Genomic DNA, 16,640 nt, shown 5'->3' with positions numbered 1-16,640 from the left:
ATGCACATAGGTCAAGGCTCTTTCCTGTGCTGCCTCCAGTGCCTCCGGATCTGCTCACTTGAGTGAAAGCCAGTGTAGAAAACTAAGTTTGATAAATATGACGGAGTATAAAAGTGCAACAAGAGGTCTTCAATTGGTCCAAAATGCAGCAGCTACAATCTTCACATCTGTCCTATCCTAATGTCTTTACATCGGCCACCAATACAAGCCAGAGCTGATTTCAAAATCCTCCTGCTGACCTACAAGGCCTTAATCGGATTGCCCCCCCCTCCACCCCCCCAGATATCCAGCCTTATTGCTCCATATACTCCATCATGTCCTCTACGCTCTAGCTGTCCCTAGATTCAAGAAAATGCCCCTTGGGGGTAGAGTCTTTGCTCTCAGAGCCCCCTTGCTGTGGAATAAGCTCCTATTGCATGTTTGGGGGGGGGCAGGATCTGTGGAGATTTTTGAATCCAGGCTGAAAACTCATCTTTTTTCTCTGTGCTTTGGTCTCTTCTAGTTTTACTGTTTGGGTAATGATCCAATTGCCCTCTACCTGAAACTGCTATCCCTGCCTCTGTGTGTGTGTGTGTGTGTGTGTGTGTGTGTGTGTGTGTGTTGGATTTCTACACTGTAAGTTGTTCAGTATTGTGTCAGTTGTTTTATTCAACCTGTAAAGTGTGCAGAGACTCATCTAGTGATGTTACATTTTAAATAAAGTGAAGCTGCAGTTGAAGAAGTGGAACAGTGAGAGTGTGTTACAGATTTGAGGTGGACAAGTGCCAAAAAAGTTCCTGATACTGATGTTTTCTTGAACAAGGTCCCAGACAAAGTAACAGGCAAAGGCACACTTTATGGATAGTCAGAAGAATATGTTTAATAAAAATAATTAAACCTCAGTTTCCTCTATAGAACTTCATAGAAAGTAATCCAATAAATTACAAATGACTTAAGATGCTTTTTCCTGCACTACATAAAGAATTATTTGACTACACAGACCACAACTTGCAAATATTACAACTGTCCAATGAAAAAAAAAAAAAAAAAAAAAAAAAGACAAAAACTGACCAAGGTGACATTTAGGATATTATCAAGCTTGAAATAAAAATACAAAACCAATGCTGCTAGTTTTGTCATCTCAGTGATTACATGTATGAAAACTGAAAGAGAACCTCCCTGTACAGCAGTAGTGTGTGTTGTCGTTCTCCTTGCATATTGGTCATTGTTTACTTGTGTCTGTGTTTAACGCAGGTTTAACACTGCTTCTAGTTACTCTAGCACTAGCAGTGCATTGGAAATCCTTGTACAGTACAACTTAGGAAAAACACAATCAAAAGAAAAAGCAAAATGAAAGCGAAATGTCCAATCTTATGTCTACCTTTTTTTTTTTTTTCTCCCCCCATTTGTCCCCTTAAGAGGCTCAGCACAGTCATCAATCCATCAACCCAGCACTGTGGGGCAACAAAAAGTAGCAAAAGTTTTGAGTTCAATCATCTACAGCAGAAGTAGCGATGGCTGGGTGTTTGCATAAGGGCACTACAAGTTTAAAGAGAGCAGAGGTGCAGATATACAAAATGACAGTGGCATGTTTAAGTTCATCGCTCAGACATAGAAAAATACCGTACTGTTAGTAATAATATTACAAAAAATGCAATTGCATTGCAAGCAAAAACCATGATGAGGTCTATATAACAGGCATACAAGAAAACCACTTTAAAGCAACATTATAAATCAGATGTGTCTTCAGTCTTTGTGTTTTTAGATCACAGGGTTGTTCATGGTTCACCCACTAGAGAACGATGCTACAGCAATACTTCAGAACTAAAACAGACTGAGATAAGTCAGTGGGTTTCTCCAGCACTGAGGGACCCTGCTGGGGTGGGGGGGGGGGAGGTGCTCCGCTGTCCCCAGTCAAAACAAAAGCCCCTGCCTCACCTCAGAGATAACCTCTGAACTGTGTATCTAACAGTCCACTGTGTAACAGCAGTCCTAGAGCAAGCACTGCTGCGCTAGAGAAAAATTACAAAAAGGTACTTCGGCTTGAGTGAATTCCAGTGTTTATGTGTATCCTGGTTACAGCTTAAAATGAACACGTGCAGGAGATGATGGACAAAACCCACAAGCATGGACACTGAGCGCTGCAGACAGATCTGAGCAAGACAGAAGTTGAATGAGAGTGAGGTACGGGATAAGGGCACTTCTACATCTAGCTGAGGCTCCGTTCATCAGCAGAACAGAGTCGAGGACTACGTGAAATACACAAGCTGCAAACTCCCAGCAACACAAGCTGCGATATTGAGCCCTTCCTTGCGCTAGCCCGTCTGGCACTGTGTAAAATTTAATACTCAAAGACAATGACAATTACTACAATCTTAGCCATAATTTGAACTAGTTTGTGCTTGTGCCATGTGTCTTGTGTAAGACTTTGGTAGACAGGTGGTTATGCAGCCCAAAATCCAAAGGACTCAAATTTGCAACAGATTAGCAATGAGACGTGTTTGAAGGTCAAAAACAGTTGTAATTACACTAGTAATGTAGTCTCTACTAGTAATAGCTTGCAAGGCCCCTTTCTTAATACACAGCATTGAGACTGGAAGTTATGGAAGTAGTCGATACCAGGTGAGAGGAGCAGTCCAGCAAAACAAGACAACACAGTGGAAGCTCTCAGTTTAAAAAACAAAAAAAACAAAACAAAAAAGGCCTCTGACACACACATTCCAGCAGGGGACGAGGACAATATGTACATGGACACAGAGAAAACACTCCCATGCACATTTGCACAGTGAAGCCAATCCATTTAGCACAGCTGAGGTAAGATGCAGTCAAATACGCCGGGGCTGTGGTAATAATATCCATGTTATCAAGAATCCTGAACTCTTCCTCTACACAGAGACCACAAAACTCTGTCAGGACCTCAGAGGGTCAAAGGGCAGTTTTTGGCACACAGTAAAAGGTTGTTTTCTGTCCCCCACAGCTTGAGGAGTTTATTAGACTCTGACACCGTAGTCAAAATCAACAGATGTGCAAGTGAACGTGTACGCCTACTGTGGGTAGCTAAAGTGCACCTTGAGCATGTTGCGGCATGTTTGTAAGGTGATGGTGAGGTTTAAAAATTAGATATCCACGTGAAAACTTAAAAATAAATAGAATCACAGCAGAGAATTAAATTATGATCCATTTCAGAAGGAATTTAAGCTTATTTGTTTGATTTACAAAAATAATACTTCTACAGAATTTCCCCCATAATCGAAGCCATGTTGAAGAGGGAGCTTCAGGTAATTCTGCCTCCAAAATGGATGAACTGGTGAACTGAAAATGCAGGAATGAACTGTTCAACGTGATATGAAGGTAAATGACAGGTACAACAGGTGAGGCTGCGTGAGTTGTGCACTGGGGTGGAACATGGCAGACAGAGAATCTACAGCTTCAGTGACATTCATTAGCTGCCCAAGTTATTGCTGACATATCCAACGTATGATCTGCAAAGCATAAGTGTCAACGAACCTGTAAAAGTACTGACTATTTACAAGAGAAAAGTGTTTGTCAAGTGTCATTCCCCAACCCCCAACAATCAAAATATATTAATAGTACAGCTCAACGAGCGTGTTGATGTAGTTTCACTTTTTTAATAAAATTAAATCCTGACATAATTACAATAATGCCTTTTGTTGTTGCAATTGTACATAATCGTGTGGTACAAGTTCACAGAGTTCAGAAATCTACTAAAGTCTGACATGCAAAATGTCTCAAAACAAGACTGTACCTTGTGAACAAACACTGAAATTTTATTTCAGTTCCTTTTAAGTCAGTTTTTTGCTGTTTTTTTTGTTTGTTTTGTTTTTGTTTGTTTGTTTGTCATGTTTTTGGAATATTTATTACACAACATTTTAGTTAGTTCTTGTATGTACATGTAAAGAAATAGCAACATAAGTGCTGGAAAATCCATATATATGTGAATATATGTTTACATTTCTAGGCGATACATAAATAAATTTGTAATTATATATTCATAGATCAGTCCTCATCACTGGAGTCTGAATTGTCTGAGGATGAAGACGAGCTCCCAGACTCTGATGAAGATGACTCTGCTTTTCCCAAACCTTCAGGACCACTGTTCTCTTTTTGTTCTGCTGACTCCTCATCGTCATCTTCTTCTTCTTCCTCCAAAGCCTCGTCATCCTCCTCCTCCTCCTCCTCCTCCTCCTCCTCCTCCTCCTCTTCCTCTCTGTCCTTCTCTGCTGCTGGCCGCTGTGTCTCCTGTGGCGATGACTGGGAGGCTGCAGGAGGGGTGGGATCACTGTTTGAGCTCTGCTGCTGTGTGGCAGACACAGGAAGGTTAAGGCCTGGAGTGAGAAGCATCCCTGGGTAAATCATACTGGAGAGTAACAAGGGGTTAAGAGACAGTGGGTGACCGGAGGCTGCCGAGGCAGCTGAAGCACTTTGTGGGGCGGTGGCAGAGGAAGTGGCGCTGTAAGTGGAGGAAGGAGTTGTGTTCGAGCCCTCGGTCCTTTCTCCTTTGGTGTCTGAGGTGTGAGAAGGGGCTTTAGAGGCAGACGGCTCTCCTGTTCCACCGCTGGCAGTTCCCTTCGCCTTGTCCTCGGTGCCAGCTGCGCCCTCCTGAGCAGGCTTCCCAAGCAAGCTGCTCATGCCAAGCAGGTTCGGCAATCCCGCCATACCAGACAGCATCATGGGAAACATGGCAGCTAAGTTACTTGCGGCCAGGTTGCTTGCGTCGGATGGAAGCCCCATAAGCCCTGCGGTGAGCTGCAGGGACTGTAAGCTCTGCAGGTTTTGCTGGAAGGCCTGCAGGCTGGTTAGGTCCATTCCAGAGAGGAGGCCATTGGTCAGCAGGGGGTTCAGGCCCAGGGTGGAGGCTGCTGGGTTTGGTGCTGCTGCCGCCGCCGCCGCTGTAGCTGCTGCTGCCGCCTTGGCCAGAGGATTCTTAGGTCGCCGTCCACGCCGGCTCACCTCCTCAGGAACAATGGGTCCTGTCAGGATCCTGTCAAACATGCTCTCTGGGAGGTAACCCTGAGAAGTGACACATGCAGGGTTAGCTAGCTGAAGAAGGCAATAATGATGGGGTCTCAAATGCAGTACATCAAGCTAAAACTAATGCAGTCTAGTACAACAGCACTACAATAAATCCTACCTTCATGAAAGTTATAATGTTCAGTTTTGTCGACACGGTTAAGTCAGCCTTCATTGATACAAAGTTGAATGAACTTAACTATAACAGGTAAGAACATTAATGAAAGTTATTGCAGGACTGCTGTATTAGATTGCATTTGTTTTAGCTAGTAGTACCTAATAAACTGGCAACTGACAGTATATCAACACTGTTTGAAACAGTCTTTCTTGATGTGACAGTCCCAGTGAAAGTTTTAGTCTGATGGATGCGTTATTTAGTGACTCACCGACTGTTTGACAACATCTGCCCATTCAGGTGGGACTCCGTACTCTGGGTTCTCCTGAAGGAACCGGCACAGATCCTTCAGAGGAGGAGCAAAGGCTCCACCGACCTACAGGCAAGATTACAGGCAACATGAACCAACCGGCAACATACATATTTTACATTTGGGAAGCACACAGGTACATACATTGCACTCTGACTGCAGATTAAATATATGAAAATATTACTTCATTTATGTTCTCGTTTGTAAAAGGCACAATAGACATTTTATTGTGATTGGATTATTTTTCTACAGTATTGTGCATAGATGTTTACAGAGTATCTGATTTTCATTATAGTTTATAAATGCAAATCATTTGGACAATGTGACAGCTACAGCAATGCAATCTGTTAAAATTAAAATGAACAGAGGTAAAACTCACTTTTTGAAATTATTAACACCTAATGTCAGAAGCCACTCAAATCTACGCACAAGCTCACACACAAACACACCTTGCGCGCGTTTCTCCTGTTGATGATCTGGACCCTTTCATCTCCTGTCAGGCTGTTGACATCGATCTTGTTGGGGTTCCTACAGCGGTGCCTCTTCTGCTTGGGCCGACCGTCCTGGAAGTGGAACTGCATTTGCATCTTATTCACCCCCTGGACATGAAATAGAAAACACTCATTTAAAGAAAATGTCAGCTGCAGGGAATCTTCTGTCTTTTTTTGGGTAACTTCACTGTAAAACTACAGAAACCTTGTAAAGACAGTAAAAAAATATGGACTCACAGGTATAAAGGCTCCTGTGTCTGCAACAAAGCCAGGGTGCTCTTTCAGCCACTGTTCCAGATCTTTCCTCTTAGGAGCGTCATCCCCAGCAAGCCGGGTGCCATCTTTGAGGTTGATGACAGGGACCCTGATCTCTGTGTCTGCGGGGCTCTGACTAGAGCTCTGACTGTAGCCCGGCACAGCAGCTGCAGCCATGCCAACCTGGCCAATACCACCCCATCCTGGAGGCACCTGGAGATACATGTGCACATTATAGAGTTTTCCATTACAGCTCATCATATACAGCACAATCACTACACTCACGTGTGCTTTTTACAAAGTCGGCATCATAATTTGTATAAATACACATTAACAACAAACCATATCTATTTCAAGCTGAACATTTGTACTTATTTTTCAATGTATTAAGGCTCCTGTTTTTGCAACAAAGCAAAAAAAGAAAAACAGCTTACCTGATCAGAGACAGCAGGGGCTCGACTCTTGTTCATGAAGAGCAGGTCCATCCCCTCCACATTCTTCCTCCTCCCCCTTCGCCTCTTTACCACCGGCTGACCATCTACTACTCCGTTCAGCCTCATCTGACCAGCAACACCTGGAGGCACTGCAGAGGAACCAAGCAGTCATTTTTTGACTTTACTGAGATTTATATGACTATTGTTTTTTTTTTTGTTTGGGGGGGGGGGATAAGAAAGATAAGACTCCCAATTGAAGTCAAGACGTGTTTAAATCACCAAAACTATACTCTGCTGCCATCTAGTGGTGGTAAAGGAAAACAGGCTGGCTCCATCCCAGCACATTCAGAATGCACAGGCCTTTAGGTATTTTCTGTATTTTAAATAGACGCACCGTTCTGGAAGCTGCAGTGTGGCTTGGTGATGTCTGCCAGGCCTGTGTCCGAGGCGCTCTGCAGCTCTTGAAGCCGGGCCAGGTACTGCTGCTGGGCCTGGGGGCCCTCCTCTGTCTCCAGGGGCCTCTTTAGAGGGAGACCCTGTTTCTGGAAGGTCAACTTCAGACCTCCTTCCTGCTACACATACACAGGCACAAGAGTCACAAGTCTGGACAGATGCATAGTCACAAGGCTAACATACAGAACTATGAACAAGGAGAAACGCTATCCTTAATTTTTATCAGACTTCTAATGTTGATTACATACTGTATGTTAGCATTCTCTACCTGTTTGTCTCCCCAGTGATTTAAGGATCTCAAAGTAAATGTGTCTTGTGTTATTTTCATAGCTCTAATGCTATATCCTGGTAGGTATACTGAATTTTAATCTATGTAATAAAGTATCAACTTGTAAATAAGAATTTCTTATAATAACAGCAAATATTTGTTAGGTATTTTCTTGTTAGTGGTATTGGGACACATGACACACAGTGGGTAGTGGCTACTAGGGCAGTGGGTAAAGTCTACTCATAGCTTGGACTGTAATGGAAAGCCATGCCAAAGGGATAGCTGCTGTCAGCATAAAAAAATCCAGATTTCATAAACAACAAGCAGCAGGTGTTTGATGATCAGCAATGGTGAAAACCATACAATTTGGGAAAAGATCCTTATCGCCATAAAGCAACACAAAAGCGAGGAATAGATTGAAGCGAGACTTAAGCCTGCCAAGTTAATAGCCACATTGCCTAGAAGCATATTAGAGAACACCCACAGCTGAGGTCTCCTTTTCAATCAGATTATAAACAAGACCCCTTCAGTCTAGAGAGGCTTCAGACTGAACTTTATTATATTTTCATGACTGAGTGATTTGTGCTCGTGTAATCACAGCCTCAGAGCCCAATTCAAATTGAGTGTGTGGGAAAAGAGAGGAAGGCTGCTATTCAATTAATCTCTCCTCTGCCAGGCAGTCAAAACCACTAATCATACCCAAAGGAAAGAAAGGAGAAGACCAGAGAAACATGCTGAACACGGCAACTAACACCGGTCATGGCAGCAGAAGTGGTAGGGTCCTACGATTAGGGTGAAGCAGAGGGAGGAGGGGAGGAAGGGAGAAATCAACATACATCGTTCAGTTTTACTGAGAACTCCTTGTTTTCTGCAACATGCTTGGTCACCTTTGACCCTTGTGGCGAGGCAGAGGGGTCCTCGCACAGGCTGTTGGCGTTGTCCAGCAGCTTGGTGGTGTAAAAGGAGGCCACTGCACCTCCAGGTTCGTAGGCCCGGCGTGTTCCTGGCCACTTGCCCTTTAGCACTGCCTGGCAGATGCTGTCCAGGCGGTTGATAATCACTCGATCCTACATAAAACAGCATAGAAAATCAGCACACTCAAGCTGATGACCATTTAGTTTAGTAATGTCTAAATAGCTTAAACTTTAGATGTTGTGTAAGCTACTGTATGCAGTGTCATTATATTTCAATAACAGTGACTGGGTTGCACGTGTTTACAGTACAGTGGTTCACCTTTGGCCAGTACGATGCAGCAAGCATGTATCCTCCTCCCTGGAAAGGATGCGAAGAGTTGTTGGTGATGCCGTTCTCAGCCACATGGGTGTCTTGCGTTTCATCCTGTGTAGTGCTCAGAGATGCCACACTGTCCTCATCAAAGCCCTTTACACTTGTTGCTGCAGGCACTGAGAACGTGACAGAACACAGAGACAGACATTAGAAACACACCTGAAACTTTTTAGTGTCAGAGACTTCTTGAATACTAAGCAAAAGTACCAAAGAGCAACAGAAAAATCGAATTTGCATGGTATATATGGTTTACTTAGTTGTCTCCTACATATTAAAAAGGGTTAGAGGTACTCACCTTTCTTCTTTCCTTCCTCTCCCTCACTTTCACTGTCATCAGAAGATGATGAGGAAGAGGAGGATGACGATGAAGAGCCAGAGGAGCAAGACGATGAAGAGGAGGAAGAGCTGGACCCGGAATGTGACGAGGAAGAAGACGATGATGATGAAGAGGAAGAGGAGCGGGATGAAGAGCTTGAGGAGGAGCCATCTGAGTCGGACTCTGAGCCACGCCTGGCCTCCCTGCGGCTTCTCTTGCTGGTCTTCTTGGGTTTCCTCTCTGAGGAGTTGGGAGTGAGAGGCTTCGTTCGTGCTGCAACCATCTGCCTTTCACTGTCCCTCATCTCAGGAATAGGCTTCTCCTCCAGACCTGTAGGAGTAGCTGGCGCTCGAGGAGGACTCCAACTCTCCCCATGCTTCTCCCTGCTATCCTCCCCTTCTGAGGCTGGTTCGACTTTGGGTACAACCCCACAGGGCTCTGGGTCTCTCGGGGCTGTTGGAGGCGCCGGTGAGCCTGTCAACACTGAGCTGGTGGCCTGGTACTGAGGGTGTAGGAGCGGGGTGGATGTGCGTGATTGCTGCTGTGCAGCTTTTGTTTGGCTGTAGTTGCGTTGGGCAGCCATGAAGCAGAGCTCAGGGTCTCGAAGAATGTGGTAGTCTGTGCGGCTGACGCCGTGCTTGGCAGCACCAATTAGCAGGTCACGGTCATGAGTACCAGCTTCCCACCACACGGGTAAGTCAGAGCTCATCTGACACAGTGACAGGCGCTCATAGAGTAATGAGTGACGAAGGACCTGCTCTCTCACCTGGCGAAGCAACTCTACTCTGTACAGTGTGCGAGACGCTCGCTCCTCTGTGATGGGCTGGATGGTCAGAGATGGGTCCACTGCAGAGTCTGGAACAAAGACATACGAGAAAACTTGTGTGAGAGGAAATAAAGGCTGCTCTACAGGTACAAACCAAAGACCTGTTTGTGCCTGGAGTTTAAACAGCACACTGTTTGTCTTTCCACAAATGATTAACCTTATCAGTTCCTCTGCCTCAGTACTGCTGAGCCAGCTTGTTCAACGAGGTGCTACCGACCTCTCACCGGTATAAAGCCATTTACAGCCAGGAATGAGTGTAAAATGGTTTTAGATGTTGTAATGGTTGCAACCCAAATATTTTATTGATTTAGTTTCCTCTACCACCAGCAAGGTCACAGTTAATTGTTTTCTCTCGCCAGTCGGGTTCATGTATGCTAGTTATGTCTGCTCCCATCTTTCCTGTGTGAAAAGCTGGTGAACTCATTTTGAGAAGTGTGTGCGTGTGTGTGACAACGGACAAAGCATAATATGCAGTGTTCTGACAACACCATACATTCAAAAGTACTCAGATCTCATTTATTTGTCAGTGAAATAAAAAAAGCAACTGGACAAGCACATAATTTCATGATCATAGGGTCTAGCAGGCTAACACTTTGTGTGGGAAACTGTTGAATTTCAAAAGCAAAATGTTGATGTGGTCTCCTGAGTATCCAGACCTCTTCACTTCAGATGTATATTAATAAAGACTTGTTTATATGTGTGTGTGTTCATGTGTGAATAAGCAAATAGGCTTCTGACCTCCTTCCTTGGGTGGCAGGCGACACACCCGCCTGCACATGGCGGTGAAAGCACACAGGTATTTCTGCAGACTCTCATCAGTCTTCTTGTGCAGTCGAGCCATGGCCCTGAACTTGGTCCAGTCAAACCGTCCAAGGTCTGGGTCAAAAACAACACCAAAAGTGGAGACCACCCGATAGAAGTCAGCCTCCTCTCGCCTGGTCCATCTGTTGACAGTGTTATTACAGTGTAAATTTTCCAATTTACATCTATATTCTGTGGTTACAATAATATATTCTGACTTTATCACAGAAATATTAGTCTAAACATCCGAGATATATTTCTTTCTCAAACAATCATTGATCTGATCTGTGCACTGACCTTTGTTGGCGTTCAATCTTAGCAGCCATCTTGGGGTTGAGGGTGTCGTTGAGTGTGGGGGGCAGCGGGCAGAGCGGAGCAGACATTATCATGGTCTGCTGAGACTGAGCCTGGTGGATGTGGAGGATCTGCCGGCTCTTGGTGTAGCGCTGGGAGGCTGTGATCAGACGCCTCAGCCTGGCAGTCAGCACCGAAGAAGAAGGCCAATAGATACTTTCACCTTCCGTCACTGGAACTGCATCTGGAACAGAGTAATTTTCCGTTTCAGTATTTTTTTTTTTTTTTTTTTTTTTTTTTAAATTCTATCTACAGTGAGTAACAACACTGCTATGAAAATTAGTCACTATTAATTTAAGTAAGTAATTAAGTTTGCAGCCAAATTTGACACATCATTAATAATAAATGAGATAAGTCCAGTTTTGTGACAAAGTGCCATTATTTCTGTTTTTTTCCACTAATGTGCAGAACAAAGAACATTTTGCATGTGCAGATTTCATCTTTACTCCAGACCTGAACATTTAAAATTTCAGAACTTTTCTAGATTGCTCCTGTATGTGGGAAGCCTAATTATGATGATGATAATCCTTGGTGGATTACAAGCATCTAATACTCACCTCCAGCGTTGTCAGTGACAACCAAGTCTCCAGGAGAAGAGGCATCATCCTACATGAGAGGACAGTGTGCGTTTATCACATCATATTCAAACAGGAAACATACAAGATAGTGATGGATTGCATAGTAAATCACAAATGTACAAAGGGAATAATTTCTTCAGCCAGTCAGATAGAGTGTTACTGGGCCTTATCAGAGGGCCAATATTCCCTTTTGGTTCCTGTGGTCTTACCTCCATATCGTCCTTCAGCAGGGCTGGAGCAGGCTTGTATTCCGGATCATCTACATCCCTGCACATGCAGATAAAATTTGTTTCATTTTTGCAGTTGACAACTTAGTGGAGAAAATTTAAAAAATATCTAAATGTTAGTCAAGCGAGATAAAACAAAGACCAAATAATGTTTTTCAGGCCCAGGTCATGTACCCACCCATCCATGAAATCATTGCCTCTCTGTTCGGCAGCGATGGCCTTCTCATCCGGTCGTCCCACACGCTCTAGGAAGCACAGGGCAGGGTCTGCACGGATAGTGTTGTACTTTTCATAACCTGGGAGTGCACAGGAGGATAAGCAAACACCAAGGTTAGCAAAGGATAATGCATGGAAACCTTAGATAGGGCCACAAACACAAGCTGGACATTTTCCCACAATCACTTGCTATCAATGGAAAACACATACACAAATACACTATAAAAGTGACACCAAAATTTATCAGTGAAAATAAAATTGTCAGGTACTGACTATTTCCTCTTCTGTTTCTGCTTTAAAAGTACAGTAGGGGCTAGTAGGATTTAATGCCACCTCCAGATGACATGGCTTTATACAATATGGGAATTCAAATAATTAGTCACAGTAAGCACTGAGTTTACTTACCATGCTTGTAGATACCCAGCAGCAGACACTTATCAGAGACGGTATCCCACCACAAGGTTGGAAGCTCAGAATGATCAGGCTCTGGCACCCAGATATTTATCTCACTGAGGAGGAGTTTCAGACAGACATTGTGGGAAGAAATTTCATACACTTACTGATATTCTAGCACTCTGACTGCAGTTTTGGCTTAAACACAGTTCCTTTATTGCAACATGGTTTGTGAGAGGCAGTTACGTAAATCTACGCCAGTAGACCGTTCCATCTCTGGGCCCAGAGCTCTGCAGATTTTCATTCTGCTTTTCCTGATACACGCAAATATTGTATACAAGTCCTCTCTTTGAAAAACCTAAATTTGATTATGATTTAGAAAAGAACCCCCACTTGCTTTTTAATTTGTTTCCATTGCTGTTTTAGTTTACTATTCATGCAAAGACTTCTGGCTGTTCAGGAGGCCAACATGTATCTTCTCTGGAAGGCTTTTTTTGATAAAACAACAACATAAGACCTGTGAAACAATAAAAGCCCTATGTAACTTTGCATGGCGCTTTCCTTGTTAACAGTTTCGATGAACCATTTTGAACAGCATTATATCAGAAACAAGAAAAATGCCCATCTTTCACCAGCAGGTGGAGCTCTATAGCTTTCTTATTCATTTGGCTGATCAGCTGTTTCTTCCTTCAACAGGTTGATACTATATGCTAATGACCACACTCACACTAAAGGAAGAAAAATTATGAGGCAGCTAATTCACCTTGATATGGAAACACTGCTATTGGCAGTAGACAGCTCTGTCCTGGTTTAAGCTCTTGTAATAAAGCTGCTAAATTTATCTTACCATCTGTGTAGGAATTCCATTTCTGAGCAGCAATTACATGCCGTCTACTGTTTAATGTGTAACTAGCACAAATATATTCTGTGAATTGTATTTGTGTTAGTTGATTTAAGTGATTCTGTTCCAAGCGGTAAAAGGTGTAGAATAAAGCCAACAATGATAAAGCATAGGGAAAGTGTATGTGAGGTAATGTAACACCTGAGTTTGTCAAAGTTGAGCTCACCTTGCTTCCACGCCGTCTAGTACCTGCTGGGCCTGGCTTCCTATCACCTCCTGTTTCAGGTAGTAGAGCATTCTGACCCTGAGCAGCACCCTGCACAGAGAAAGCCCACTGGTCACAAAAAAGCCCTGACCATGCACAAACGCTGAGCGAGCAGAACCGACACACACACACACACGTTCCCACAGTCACACAGCAACCTGATGAACACAATGCACACGAGTGAAATGAATTACAAACAGGATTATACTGTGAAGTCCTATCATTTCATTGCCATAACATTAACAGCACACATTACAATTGATCTGCCTGTACGGTTATTCCTTTTTGTGATGAACAGTGTACGGCTATAAATCATTATCTGTACAGGCCTTCCACAGAGCAGGACACACTTTATGAGTCACCGTGACCAATGCATACAATCCCTGATCAATTAACTATCACTGAAGTCGACATTATTTTATCAACCACACAGGGAGTCATGAGCAGCTCTGTCGCACGGCTCTGAGGACTGAATCAACAGACAACAGTCTCTCTCCAATCATCATGTGGTCGTGCTCTGGCAGTAGATGAAGGCTGGGAAGTCGAGGCTGACAAGGTAGAGAGAGGCTGACTCACAGGGGAGACATTAGCTCTGTGATGCATGATCACACATCACAGCCAGCAGGCTTTGAGCAGAGACAGAGTGAAGTGGTGGGAACGGCGGTGCGGTGGTGTGCCACGCTGTAACGTCTGGTACAGCTTGAGATTTTGCTTAATGTAGAAAGTGTTTCACGTTAACATTTGTTTATAAACACAAAATAATTTTTTAATCCATTGTGTCATGTCTTTCTGCTGTTGCAAAGCCCTCAGGTTTTGCTCACATGAAAACAAAATTGTCTATGAACATTGCTGTATTATTAGCTGATTTACGATTATTCTTTCTTGAATGGCTACATCTCAGAAGACATACTCTGCCATTTTCAAATGAGCAGGGATATTTAGGCAGTTTTATCCAAATTGAGACATACAGCTTTCCTGGATGAAAATCCTTAAATCTCACTCTTCATTAAAATATAATAAAAACTTTTACAAACCAGATTAATACAAATTAGATAAGAAAAATAATTTGCCAAGTAAATTTTATGGCTGCAGGTGTCCAGCCTCTGTTGCCAAACTATTGACGTCTGCAGACTGAGAGCTGTGCGCTTCGCTCAACAGCAGTGAAAGAACTGAGGAATGTCGCTCTGAAATACAGCATGCCAGGAATTCCATCTTTCTTACACTGTAACTCAGCTAAATATTGTTATAAATGAGCCCAAAATCCTTCCCTGATTCACTGACAGGACCAAGAAAAACTGCAGTGCCGAGGTCTGTTGGTCTGTCTGAGTGATGGATGTCTGTGGTGACCAGTCTGGACTTGGAGTTCAGCTAAATCAAAGTCTTGAACTTCCTCCCTCTCCCTCCTCCACCCTCTATCCTCCTGTGTGACTGGACCCGCCCAGGAGCAGCTGCCGCTTCCTCTGCCTGTCAGCACAGCCCTTCATCACTCTCCTTCCAAGTCCTTACTTTGTGTGTGTGTGTGTGTGTGTGTGTGCTGTGGTTCACTCAGAGAGGCTGCAGAGGATCTCAGCCTAGTCATACAGTCTTCCGGGAGCAAATGAGCAAAGTATGCATGACATGAGCGTCATGCAAAGAATCCCTCATGGTCTGTTCACAGAAAGCAATCCATCAAAAGCCAGTGTAACAGGCAGATGCTGCCTCACAGATGCAATTCAAAGCACCATAGCATTCTTTAATGTGCTTTCTCAAAATCCTATCACACATGCTATAGAGCATTGATCAATCACAATTTCACATCTTTATTACAGCATGCACTGAAGGTAGTGCTGATATTACTACACAGTAACAACTCCAAAACTTTTGGAAAGTGTCAAAATCATTTCCCATTACTTCCTAGACTTTCTAGTCCTCTGTAGGAGCTCTATCCTACATTTATGATCCTGTTAAGGAAGCCAGTGAACGCCCCCCCAACCCCACCAGTCACATTCCAGGTCCTCAGAGTGAAAACGCAGAAGTCAGCAAATCCTGCTGACTGTGTGTCCCCATTTGCCCGTTGTCACATATCAGACAATCCCTGGATTCAGCACTACTGGACCAGGAAACAATGGGGAACTTTCTATGGACGCTGCAGTGCTCTGTGTCCAAAGCCCTATGGACACAAGCCCCCCTTTTAAAAAGAAGCAGCCATCTATTTGGCTTTATATCTCAACGGCCTATCTTTTCCCCTCTGTCTGTAAATAAGAGAGATCTGTGACAGCCATTAGCTGGGCTGAAGTCTCATTAAGATTTGTATCAGTCAGCTGGTCTCCATGTGATGCATGTCCGTTAATGAATCAGTAAAGTGTCGGCTCCAATAGTTGTGTTAGTGCTTCCTAATTACTGTTGCTTGGAGGTGCTGCAGTTAAAATTTGAACCACGTGCAAATTGTATTTTCATACACTTAGGCTTCATTCTATTAAAATAAACTGATACAATCTGTGCTAGAGGAGAATAATGACCACCTGCCAGTTGCTATAATAGGATAAAGGTTTAAACACAGACACAGGAGAACACACATTCTCACCCACAAGAGATAAAATATCCAAGTGGTAGACTATTAGTCACCATGTGCACTATGAAGCGAGTTAAATCCTGAACAATACAAGACATTCCAACCCTTTTTGTCTCTTTCATCTATGAAAATAATTTCAAGTAGCCAATAATATTTATCTTGTGTGGTTACTACTACTGGTCTCTTATAAAGAGCTGGTTATAAAAAGGAAAACGAATTCTAGTTTATTGTACTGTTGGAGATGTAGGAATATACACACTGTAACTAATAAAAAGTGTCAGCTAAATGCTTAAAATGTTAAGTGTACAATGTAAACATAGCTGCATAAGGAAACACCTACTTGTTGCAGTGATGTTTAAGGTGTTTCTTGTAGCCGTCGTCCTGAAGCATGTGCTCTGGGTTGTGCTTCCTTAGCCACTCAGCCTTGTGGATGTCAAAAGAGCTGGACTGGGTCTTCATCTTCTTACCCTTTCTGCCTCGAGGGACTGGAGCAGACAAACCTAATGGAAGAAGAGGGGGGTCAAAAGTCATATCCCACTTAGTACAACCTCTCCATGTGTATTGATTTTTATCACCTTTCCTTGTACTGCAATAACCTTTTCGTGATATCATCTGCAGACTCATAGTGATACATTGATATTACCGCCAT

At 43.4% G+C, this 16,640-nt stretch overlaps 1 protein-coding gene across 9 annotated transcripts in view; it reads right to left on the bottom strand.

Moving 5' to 3' along the window:
- Positions 1–1,359: 1,359 nt before the first annotated feature.
- The window catches only part of chd9 (chromodomain helicase DNA binding protein 9), a 78,659-nt gene continuing 63,378 nt past the window's right edge, over positions 1,360–16,640 (bottom strand). For 6 of the 9 annotated variants that reach the window (XM_067594884.1, XM_067594893.1, XM_067594945.1 and 3 more), the window contains 17 exons: positions 16,332–16,491; positions 13,402–13,491; positions 12,347–12,450; positions 11,904–12,021; positions 11,708–11,765; positions 11,478–11,526; positions 10,864–11,104; positions 10,504–10,709; positions 8,919–9,794; positions 8,570–8,739; positions 8,173–8,403; positions 7,010–7,187; positions 6,616–6,764; positions 6,164–6,394; positions 5,885–6,034; positions 5,397–5,501; positions 1,360–5,010 (listed from right to left, as the gene is read on the bottom strand). In XM_067594884.1, coding sequence (XP_067450985.1) covers positions 3,997–5,010; positions 5,397–5,501; positions 5,885–6,034; positions 6,164–6,394; positions 6,616–6,764; positions 7,010–7,187; positions 8,173–8,403; positions 8,570–8,739; positions 8,919–9,794; positions 10,504–10,709; positions 10,864–11,104; positions 11,478–11,526; positions 11,708–11,765; positions 11,904–12,021; positions 12,347–12,450; positions 13,402–13,491; positions 16,332–16,491 — 4,130 coding nt within the window. In that variant the 3' untranslated portion in view covers positions 1,360–3,996. The remainder of the gene's footprint in view (positions 5,011–5,396; positions 5,502–5,884; positions 6,035–6,163; positions 6,395–6,615; positions 6,765–7,009; positions 7,188–8,172; positions 8,404–8,569; positions 8,740–8,918; positions 9,795–10,503; positions 10,710–10,863; positions 11,105–11,477; positions 11,527–11,707; positions 11,766–11,903; positions 12,022–12,346; positions 12,451–13,401; positions 13,492–16,331; positions 16,492–16,640) is intronic. The other 3 variants (XM_067594902.1, XM_067594912.1, XM_067594919.1) reach the window with 3 other exon arrangements.

Source organism: Thunnus thynnus, chromosome 1 (genome assembly GCF_963924715.1).
Source record: "Thunnus thynnus chromosome 1, fThuThy2.1, whole genome shotgun sequence".
NCBI lineage: Eukaryota > Metazoa > Chordata > Actinopteri > Scombriformes > Scombridae > Thunnus > Thunnus thynnus.
This window is presented reverse-complemented; position numbering and strand designations above follow the sequence as displayed.